This window comes from Macrotis lagotis, chromosome 3 (genome assembly GCF_037893015.1).
Source record: "Macrotis lagotis isolate mMagLag1 chromosome 3, bilby.v1.9.chrom.fasta, whole genome shotgun sequence".
NCBI classification, from domain to species: domain Eukaryota; kingdom Metazoa; phylum Chordata; class Mammalia; order Peramelemorphia; family Peramelidae; genus Macrotis; species Macrotis lagotis.
In genome coordinates, this window is record NC_133660.1 from 287,211,015 (window position 1) to 287,221,755 (window position 10,741).

The following is a 10,741-nucleotide window of genomic DNA, read 5'->3' on the forward strand; positions in this document are numbered from 1 at the left end:
TGGAGGGAAGGACTGAAGTCAGAGAGATTTAGTGACTTGACCAATATCACATACACAGTAAGTAGTAGAACTGGACTGCATGCCTTGGTCCTTTTAACTCCAAATCTAGGCTTCTTTTGATTTCATTACCCTTTATTCGTCACCCTAGTCTCCCATTTCCCATACCCTAAGTATTTTAACCCAATTGTGTGGTAGAGATATAAGGATGAAAGAACTGCAACTCCATGGACTCATTTGTTTTATTAACATTCAGGGTTCTTCATCCAACCCACCATCCCAGCAGAGGAGTATTTTAGAGAACTCTAAATATTGGGAACTTGAAAGGACCCGGGCATGATCTCTTCTGGCAAAGCACCCCCAAACCCTTAAGGTGCCAACTCTCATTTGGCCAGGTTCGCAAGGCCAATTCGGTTGTTTCCTCTGTCAAATATGGTAAAGTAATGGCGTATGAAGACATCCCCAAGGATCCACTGGCTTAACTCTATTGTTGAGAAACCACTGTAACAGTTTTCTTTGTCCTGGGGAAGGAGGGATGAGAGAAAATTCATAGCTGGGATGCATGATGGGTGATAAAGGAAAGACACCAGTTCTCCAAGTATCAGAAAGACAACAATCAAGAGCTCTCAGAGAGCTTTAATCAGTTAAATAGTCAACTAACCAATTAACTATTGACCTCAAAGAGTTTATAGGTTCATTGGTCTAAAGCTGGATGGGACCTTTGAGGACACTGAGTCCAAACTCATCATTTTGCAAATGAAGAAAGTGGGACCCAAAGAAGTTGAGGGTCTTGTCCCAGGATCATATTGTTAGTAAATATCCAAGGCAGAATTAAAACCCAGGTTTTCCTACTCTACTATTTTACATCTCTTAAAACTTTATGTTCTACTGGGTGAAAGGGCCAAAATGTACAGAAGCAAGTAAATGCAGTTGGGAATGGAACAGAGAGAACCCACGATAACATTGACAGCCCATTATGGGTTCTGGGGTTGACTTGTCTTTGGCTTCCTTACCTTTCTAATGTAGGTTTCAGCAGGGACAGGGAAGTCCATGCCATTGATGCTGAACATGATTGATGACAGATTATTGATGGAGGAACAGTTGACTGCCATCTGAGATGGGAAGGAGACCAGGCGAGACAGAGAAGAATTACATACATTTCACTTTCCTACTAAAGACCAATCTAGAATGGGACACTCAGGACCTGATTTAGAAGGCATCATCACTCTCTTACCTCACCAGAGTCATTCTCAATTGCTCCTATGGCAGCATGGATGCTGGCGATTCCATTGGCAGGGCCAATTACCAGTGAGGTCCCAGTGTCCACGATAGCTTGGCAGCCCCCTTTGCAAGCGATCTCAGTTCCATTCATGGTAACGCTGAAACACACACACACAAACACACACACATACACATGTCAGATTGACTAAAAAACTTCAGAAACTTACTTCTGGACTGGCCCTAGACAAACTTAGAAGTTGGAGATTATCTGTTGTGATTTCAAGACTGAGGGAATGGTCCCTTAATAATTCTCCATCTCTCCATATTGAGTGATGCTTGAGATGGCACAGAAGCACAGAGCTTCAGAGTAGCCACCGAGCCCCAAGTACTTGGCTAAGAATCCTTCCAGCACACTAATCCAGTAGCTACTCAACTTTTCCTTCAGAACCTCTATAGAGGAAGAAGTGAAGGCCCCCCGAGGCAGCCCCTTTCATTGTTGGACTGTCCCAATGGCTAGTTCCGATTTTTCTTACATCTACTCTAAATTTCGTCCTTTGGGAGTTCAATCTATCACTTCTCCTTCTTACTGCTGGAGTGAAGACCATCAGGCTCAACTCATCTTGACAGAACTCTTCAGATACTCAAAGGCAGCAACCACACCCCATTGAGATTCCTCCAAGTCAAAGCCTCCATGGCCTTTACTCTTTATAGGGCGTGAACCTAAGGCCTGTCGGCTACCTCTGGTAACTTCCTTGGGACATTCCAGTTCAGCAGTGTAGGGCTCCCAGAACTAGGCATTATCCTGTTTCTACTTTCAGATAGTGATACCCAAAGTATAATTTGCTCCTTTTTTAGAGAAGTACTGCCTTTAGGGCAGGATGAGGGAAGGTTCTGAGAGAAGAGCATTGGAGGTGGGGAAAGTGACAGAATTATAGAATCCTACATCTGACCCCAGAGGCCATCTAGATCAGCCCCTTCAATTTACATGCCCAGGCAGAGAAAGTGATTTACCCAAGGTCACCCAAAGAATTCTGGACCTATACCTGAAAGGGACTTCAGAGGCCTGAGAGCCATCACCAATCAACTATTTGAGGCCAGGGAAATAAAGGGACTAATCTAAGTCTACCAAACTAATGTGTGTCAGAGGTGGTGATTTGAACCACATGCATATCATGTAATTTGTCATAACAGTCCAAGAGGGTAGAGACAGTGAATATCTCCTACAAATTCTATACATTGCCTAGCCCCTAAAACAATGCTCTACACAGGACCAACCATAAGGGACCTCAGAGACCATGAGTCCAGTCTCAACATTTTACAGAGGAGGAAACTGAGACCCAAGGAAGTTAAATGACTTGCCTAAAATTCCAGGATTATGTAAGTCTAAGTAATCTGAATTTGAACTCAAGTCCTCTGAATTTACTACTGCCCACAGTGGGATAGGAAATGGGACAACACAAGGAAGGGCCCTTCTGAGGGTACTAGACCTGGAGAAGGCCAGAGAACCAGCCTGACCCATTTCATAGTTTTGCATAGATTATAAACATTCCCCAAATGACCCGCAAAAGGACATGGATGACTCTTCATGACCTCACATATCCTCATGAAACGGCTTTCACATTTTTGAGATGTGTTGCTCTCCAACCCAGTGTTCCCCAAATGTCTAGAGCCGTGGAACACCCTGGAGTTGGCGATTTAGATACTAATGGAATCCATAAATACAGCAGTGGGCTCTACCTATGAAGAAACATAAGGACAAAGGAGAATTAAGGGTATTTGGGAGGAAGCCAAAGACAATTCAGCCTAGCATCATGGATTTAGAGCTAGGCAGGACTTTAGAGGTCATTTGGTTCAACCTCCCTCACTTTTTTTTTTGACAGATTAAGAAACTGAGAACCAGAGAGGAAGAGATGCCCAGTACAATTTGTAAATAGTAAAAATCATCATTTGAACTCAGTTTATCTGACACCACGTTTTTTTTTTTGCTTACTCTTCTTCGTGATGCTTCTTAAATCTATTTTTATATAGGAAAATGACCTCATAATATACACTAGTGACCCTGACAAGTCATTTAACACTCTCAGGGTCCCAAGCAGCTCTCTAAGCCTAGAGGTTGCAGGGAGGGCCTGATTTATCTCGGTAGATCTACTTTTCTCACTAGCTCTGTTATCTAAAGGAGATCAGAGGTCTGACCTCCTTTTCCCTCCTCCACAATCTCCAGCAGCACACTAGAGCAGATTGATGTTAAGTGTTTGTTGAATGAAGGAATGAACAATGAACCTGTTCCATTCGACTCTGGCTAATGTCCTTTCTCAAATCTGCCAGGCCATAGCTTGAAAAACCATTTACTCTTTCTCTGGCAAGAGACCTCACCCTGGAGTTAGAGGATCTGGGTTCCAATATGACCACTGCTATTTGTTGTGTGACCTTGGTAAGTCATCTACTTCTCTGAGCCCTAATCTTTCCTCATCTTCAAAAGTTAGGAGATTAGACTGAGATCCACGTCCTTTGATCTGATGAGCCTCCATGTGGGGCATGTGCTTCTCCAACTGGACAGGACTTGGCTCTACTGACTTTGTTGTTGTTTAGCCATTTTCAGTTATATCTGATTCTTTATGACCCTATTTAGGGTTTTCTTGGCAAAGATACTGGAGTGGTTTACCATTTCCTTCTCCAGGTCATTTTACAGATGAGAAAACCGAGACAAGGAGGGTTAAGTGATTTACCTAAGGTCCCACAGTTAGTATGTACCTGAGGCTGAATTTGAACTCTTGCTTTTTCCTGGTTTAGTGCCAGTGTGTTCCAATTGGCCTTCTGGTCAATCTCCCTCTTCAGAGTATTTCTATTTCTCCCTTCCCCATACTGAGTCTCCCCATTTCGTTGGGTGGTTGGCAGGCTAGGTTAGAAAATAATCATCTCTTCTACTCTCAAAGCTCTCATACTCACTCCTCTATGGAACTTGATTCCTAGGTCAGGATCACTGAGCTTGTATTTCCCTCTGGGACCCTACCACTTCAGTTGGTTTTAAGAATGGCCAAGCATGCAGAATGAGGTCAGGGCTTACCTTGTCATTGTGATCTGCCAGTAGTCCTGGGAAGACAGAGGGATCCAACTGATATTTCCAGTGTAGTAAGAGGAGTCAATTCCCCCTAACATCATAACACTGCTGTTTGTGCTATCACTACATGAAAAAGAGAAGGCAAGAATTAATTTAAGAAGCTTTTGGAGGACTTAGAATATGTTGCTGTTGTTTGTCCTTGAAGAAGCCTATGACATAAGGCAGGTGATGCCATGACATGCAGATGAATTAGATTTGAGTGAGGGATGCTGTGCTAACAACCTTACTTTTACCTCTGGAGCTATATTGGTCCAGTGGCCAGATATGGATCAGGATGACTGAAGATGGCCCTGGATGGGAGGCAGTCAAGTTTTAGTGACTTACCCATGGTGATACAACTAGTCTAGATTTGAACTCAGATCTCCCTGACTCCAGGCCTAGCACTCTATTCATTGTGCCACCTGGCTGCCATAAGTGTTGCTGTTGGGACACTCAACTTCCAAGAACCTTTTTCCATCAGCTCCATCCTAGGCTGGCCCTGTCTAGGGGATCATGTGCCTAAGATCTTTCAGTGGGAGGGTTTTTTCCCACCCAGACTTACGAGCTCAGATAGAAAGCAAAGATGTTCTCAGAAATCAAACCCTGACTCCATATGTTGTCAAAGACAGGGGTAGCTCCAGATGCAGAAATTGTGGGGTATGCCATCCCCAGGATCCCATCAAAGGGACTTTGAATCAGGACGATGCTTCTCTCAGTCATACTCAGCCCAAAGATCTGGTTGGTGTCTACAATATCTGCAATCTTAGGAAAGAGAGAGAAAAGACAGAATTTCCTGGGATGTGCTGGTTGACAGTAGTTTTGCTTTTTTGAAGTGTTTTCACAAAGATGTCCAAAAAACCTTTGTGCAGGTTTAAATTTTATTAGCTTTAAAGTTTTACTAAGACTTTTGGAATATCCTCTGTATATATGTTTCATATAAACATATTATTACATGTATATGTATAGATTATATACTTAATAATAAAACATTTCACTAAACAAAGAAATAGAAGCTAGCATATGCAATTATAAAGTGTTCAGAAAAAATTTTAAAGAAACATGTATTAAATCTGACATTTGTGCTTCTTTTTTCAAGATGGCTGTCCTCCAGGGGTGACTCAGTTAAGGGTCCGAGCAAGCTCAGGGATGTTCTTAGACCAGGAGATGTAGATGGACCATCTTGAGGAAGAGCAAATAGGAGTCCCAGACCCTGTATTTCCCATTGTCTCCAAGACTTGGCTGGTGTTACTCTGTGGTGTGAGGAGTCAGGAAAGAGAGACACCACCAATGGAGTGGTTCAAAGAAATTCCCTGAAGTTCTAAGTTGTGGTGCAGTGGAAAGACTGCTTTGGAATTTGAAGATCTGAGTCACAAACTTCCTGTTACTATTTGTGTGAAAATGCAGGCAATTTTCTTCCCCCCTGACCTCAGTTTCCTCATCTTTTCTCATGAGATGGCTGGATTTGATGAACTTGGAGATCCTTTCCAGATCCAAAGCAATGGTCCCATGACCACTCTGCTCCATCACTGAGGCACCATAAAGAGGACTGGGACCCCTGCTTGCTAACAAAGCCCTCTCTCCCCATCCTCCCAATCATCCACTCCTTTGCACTAAATTCACTAACACTACACAGGTCATCTCTTTTCCTTAGTTTCCCTTTCAAGGATGTCCATGATATTTATTGTTGCCAGATAGCAGAAGCTTTTATTCAGCATATTCTCATGGAATGAGATGATTGCATTCATTTTCTTTCTTTGTCTTTTTCTCTTTCTTTCCTTGCTACTTTGCTTCTTCCTTCCTTTTTTGTTTATTTTTTCTCTTTTCTTTACTTCCTTCCCTTTTCTTTCTTCCTTCCTATTTCCTTTCTTCCTTCCTTCCCTTTTCTTCCTCCCTTCCTTCTCTCTCTCTCTCTCTCTCTCTCTCTCTCTCTCTCTCTCTCTCTCTCTCTCTCTCTCTCTCTCCCTCTCTCTCCTGTCCTTCTGTCTTTCTTTCTGTCTCTCTGTCTCTTTTTTTTTTCTTTCTTGCTTTCCTGTCTTCAAGTCCAGTATTCCAGCCACTGTTTCACTCAGCTACCCCAGAGATGATGTCATTCAATGCTCTCCTTTTACAAAATAGGAAGCAGTTACACAGAGGCAGGAAGCAGCAGACCCAGAGTCTGACCCAAACTCTCTTCACCCTTCTGCCTTTCTCTCTCATGGACTCATCAATCTACAACTGGATTGGACTCGAGAGCTCATCCAAGGTCCTTCATTTTACAGAAGAAAAAACTGAGGTTAAGTGAGCTGGAATAATTTGGGAGACAGCAGGATCTTCCTCTCTACTGTGCTGCCCCCTCCCTCCCTTATAAAAAAAAGGCACCAGCAATAATGCAGCTTAGCTTTAGACCTTACAGGTCTCTATTTTATAGATGAGGACACTGGGGCCCAGAGAAATGAAGTGACTTTCCCATTGTTGAACCCTGGATTCCTAATTTTCGTTGGGCATGACGAATGGGTTATTTACTCCCAAGTTCCTAAAACCAATTGGGTATTATAGTGGTTAGAGTGTTGTCCCTGTGGTTGAAATCTCCATTCAAATCTTGCCTCTCACACTTAGAAGCTGTGTAATTCTGGGAAAAGTCACTTTTGCTCTCAGCCTCAGTTTTTTCATTTGTAAAATGGGAATGATAATAATAGTCCCTATCTCAGAGGGTTATTTCCATGTCAAATGAACTAACATATATTGGTGAACTTTAGTGGTATATAAATTCTAATTCTAATTATTATGATAAACTACTCCTCAAAACAGAGAAATTATGGGCAGTAAACTGTGATCAGGTTACCTGCACGGTGTCATAGCCAAGGATGCCTGTCATGCTGCCAGTGCCATAGGTAATGGAGATGGTCTCGTTGGTGGCATTGTAGGTGGAGGACAACTTAGGATCAAAGCGACGGTGGATTTCTAGGAAAGTCAATGGTTAACATTGCGGGTGTTAGAAAACCCCAGAAAGTACAGGGGCATTGATCAATGACCCTTCCTGCAGGGACAGCAGCCTTCATTTTTGGAGAACACTGAAGGTTAGGAAGTATTTCCTGCCATGAAGCCTAGACTGGCCACTTTTCACTCCATTGTACGGTGTGTGTGCTCTGTCTGCAGCCTGGCAGAAGAAAACTAATCCTTTCTCCACATTCTGGCCCTCACCAAACACATGATCCTGGGAGGTGGGAGGTTCCTGCTTCCTGTGTGGGACCAAGGACAATTGGGAATGTTGATTGAGCAATCACTGATTGGAGAAACATAGGTTTTGAGCAGACCTTAGAGGCCTCTCATCCAAGCCTTTCATTTAACAGTTGAAGAAGAAATGAGCTAGTGAAGTTGATTGATTGACTTGCTAAAGGTAATAGAAATAGGGGAAGGTAAAAGTAATAGGAGCAGGATTCGAACCCTCATCTTCCTGGCCTCAAGTCGAATACTCTGTTGGCTACACAGTTGGATTGGTTGATTTTCTCTGATCTCCAGGGATCCAGTTTCATTCTGAGCTCCTTTCCCATTCTGGAATCAAGATAGTAATTTGGTGTTTCTTGAACCATCTGAGTTTTCAAGATGACTCTACCAGGGTCTTACAGAACTGGTGATATTGATTTGGAGTAGGTGGCAAGCCAGTTGGCCTGGATGGGTGACTTACTACAGGCAGGGCTGTGACACAGGACAGAGGGCACCCAGAGGTTGGAGGAGCCGGTATCAAAGATGACAGTGAACTCTTGAGGGGGAGTCCCGATGCCAATGGTGCCATAGTATTCAACCTGCCAGATGCAGAGAAGGAAGCTCCTTAGTCCCACCCCACATTTCTGCAGCCCTGAAGGTGATAAGGATAAAATACTGAACATGGAAGAAATGATGAAAATCCTCCTTGACCTTGCATTCAATCCTATCTCTGTCAGTTACTAGTTGTGGGACCTTGACCCGGAGGTTTTGCTCTGGGATCCCTCCTGTCCTGAATGGAGAGTGTCCCACAGGGTCAGCTTGACCTAGGCTTGCTCCCACAATGCTTCACTGCCACTCCCAGCCCTCCTTTTCTGTTCTGGAACCATCATCAAATGAGCCCTATCCTTGTTCATGGAAAGAGTGCGCCAATCTACTGCCTCTACCAAGGCTCTGTTCACTGTCCCTGTAATTTTCCAAATCAAAACACCCCCCTTATATTAGAATGTAAGCTCATTTTCTCCTCCCTCCCTCCCTCCCTCCCTGCCTCCCTGCCTTCTTAACTTCTTGGCACCTTCATTTCCTCATCTGTAAAATGAAGAATAAGAACACTTGAAACCTCCTCACAAGTAGTAAACGGGATGCTAAATATAAAGTATTTGAAGCATTAGCGGAGTTATGATGATCATTTCACAATTTCCACCACCTTGCCTTTGTCCATTCAGTTCTCTGCATGTCTCTTTCTCTTCCTCCAATTCACAGTTATCAATCTCTGAGGCTCCGTTCCACCCCAACCCTCACCAGGAAGCCTTTGTAAATGATTTTTAAAAATGTTTTTTTATTATTTAAGGCAATAGGGTTAAGTGACTTACCCAAGGTCACAGAGTTAGGCAATTATTAAGTATCTGAGGTCACATATGAACGCAGGTCTTCCTGACTCTATCCACTGAGCCACCCACTGCCCCCTCCTTTGTAAATGTTACTGGACCAGAAACGATCACTCCTTTCACAGTCCTTTCTAGTGCCTACCAGCCCAAATTAGCGTCCACACTACCCAAGTTGGCCATACACAGAATAGAAGATAGGAAGCGCTTTAAGATTTCAGAATGTTTTACACACATTCACTGACTTGACCAGGAAAGTACAACAAGGATTATAACTTCCATTTTATAGATAAGGAAACAGAGGCACAGTGGGCTTAAATGAGTTGCCCAAGGTGTCATGGTGAGTTAAGTACCTGAGGAGTGGTTTCTGGTTTTTGGTTCATTCATTTCAATCAGGTCTCTACGACTCCACTTGGAGTTTTCTTGGCAGAGATATTGGAGTGGTTTGTCATTTCCTTCTCTAGCACATTTGACAGATGAGAAAACTGAGGCAAACAGGGTGAAGCGATTTGGCTAAGTCATAATTAAGTGTTTAAGGCAGGATTTGAAGTCAGGTCTTCCTGATGCCATGATCAATTTTCTTTTCTTTTCTTTTTAAAAAGAATTTAAATATTTTATTTATTTATTTTTTCCAAATACTTTCAATGGTGTTTTTCACCAATCATTTTCTTGGCAAGATTTTGAATTACCTTCCCTGCCCCCCAGAAGGCAATCTAATATAGATTCTACATGTATAACCATGCTAAACATAGATTCATATTTGTTATGTTTCGAGAAAAGAATCGTCTAAACAGAAAAAAATTAGGAAAAAAGTGATATAATATATAAGACAACTTTTAAAAATTGACAATAGTAAGTTTTGGCAAGACCAGGCTTCTATCCATCATACTCTTTACCATGCTTTCTCTTGGGAGATTGTACAAGAGCCCAATAAGACCCTTTCAGAGCCTCCTCAGTTTCCTCATCAGTGAAATGGGGATCATGCTGCTTATAATATTGATTTTTCAGGATAATTGTGAAGCTCTAATGAGATAGAAAGTTATGTAAATGTCCTCCATGATCATTGTGCTTCTGCTTCTAAGTCAAATAGGCTAAGACCATTGACCCTTACCCATCACCTCTCCCCAGTGACTTGGTTTGGACAGAACCCTGGAGTATCATCCTGGAAATCCACTTACATCCAGGTAGTTCACTAGCGGTTCCCTGGAGATCACACTCGTCTTGTTTTTAGGGAAATACTTGGCTGCGAGGTTCAAGGGATATTTCTCCAGGAACTCCTTCAGTAGACCCTGCTCTCTCAGTTGATTTCTCCAGGATATTTCTCTCTTCAGGGGGATCCTGAGGATGAAGAATACTAAGATGACAAGGAGGCAGGAGAAAACATCTAGCAGGAGGGAAGGTGAGCATGAAGGGATAGGAGTCTAGAGAAGAGAGAAATCAGTGATGAGAGAAAAGAGATTTTTTTCTCTCCTGCAAGGCACTTGATCTCTATGCATTAGATGGTTCTCTAAGACTCTAAATTGCAAAGGGGAGAGAATCTGCATGGAAAAATGTAGTTTCCTCACTCATCTGGGAGTCCCCTAGACCAATGACATAACAGATTCAATCCTTATCACCTGTCCCTGTGTATCTGTTGTATTATTCTTCTGTCTCATCCATCTTGCCTTCTTAAGAGACCTCAATTTGTTTTCTTCATCCCTCAGGTGGGATGAAAAGATTTCCTTCAATCCCTGACTCTTTCTTTACTGTCCCTAATCTCCATCATTTGGAATTCCTTCTTTAGTGGCGTGTTATTGGTAGCCTTGTTCATTCGGGAGCTCTCTTGGTATTTCTGACATGAATGTTGAGTTGACTCCCATTG

The 10,741-nt window shown here is 42.7% G+C and overlaps 1 protein-coding gene across 1 annotated transcript; it reads right to left on the reverse strand.

The window, feature by feature from the left end:
- Nucleotides 1-235: 235 nt before the first annotated feature.
- Nucleotides 236-7,506, reverse strand: LOC141518945 (pepsin A-like). Its single transcript, XM_074231365.1, has 6 exons — nucleotides 7,137-7,506; nucleotides 4,878-5,077; nucleotides 4,283-4,399; nucleotides 1,232-1,376; nucleotides 1,011-1,109; nucleotides 236-518 (listed from the first exon to the last, which is right to left on the reverse strand). Exons 1-6 carry the CDS (start codon nucleotides 7,167-7,169, stop codon nucleotides 381-383), a joined length of 732 nt encoding a protein of 243 aa, XP_074087466.1. The 5' UTR covers nucleotides 7,170-7,506; the 3' UTR covers nucleotides 236-380.
- Nucleotides 7,507-10,741: the final 3,235 nt, after the last annotated feature.

Bases quoted from the DNA above. Each gene is read 5' to 3' on its own strand.
- LOC141518945 (XM_074231365.1), bottom strand. From the start codon at position 7,169: ATGACAGGCATCCTTGGCTATGACACCGTGCAG. The intron at 1,377-4,282 runs GTAAGCCCTGAC...TGTGTGTTTCAG, and splicing joins TGGCAGATCACAATGACAAG to CGTTACCATGAATGGAACTG. The intron at 1,110-1,231 runs GTAAGAGAGTGA...TTCCCATCTCAG, and splicing joins TTGAGAATGACTCTGGTGAG to ATGGCAGTCAACTGTTCCTC.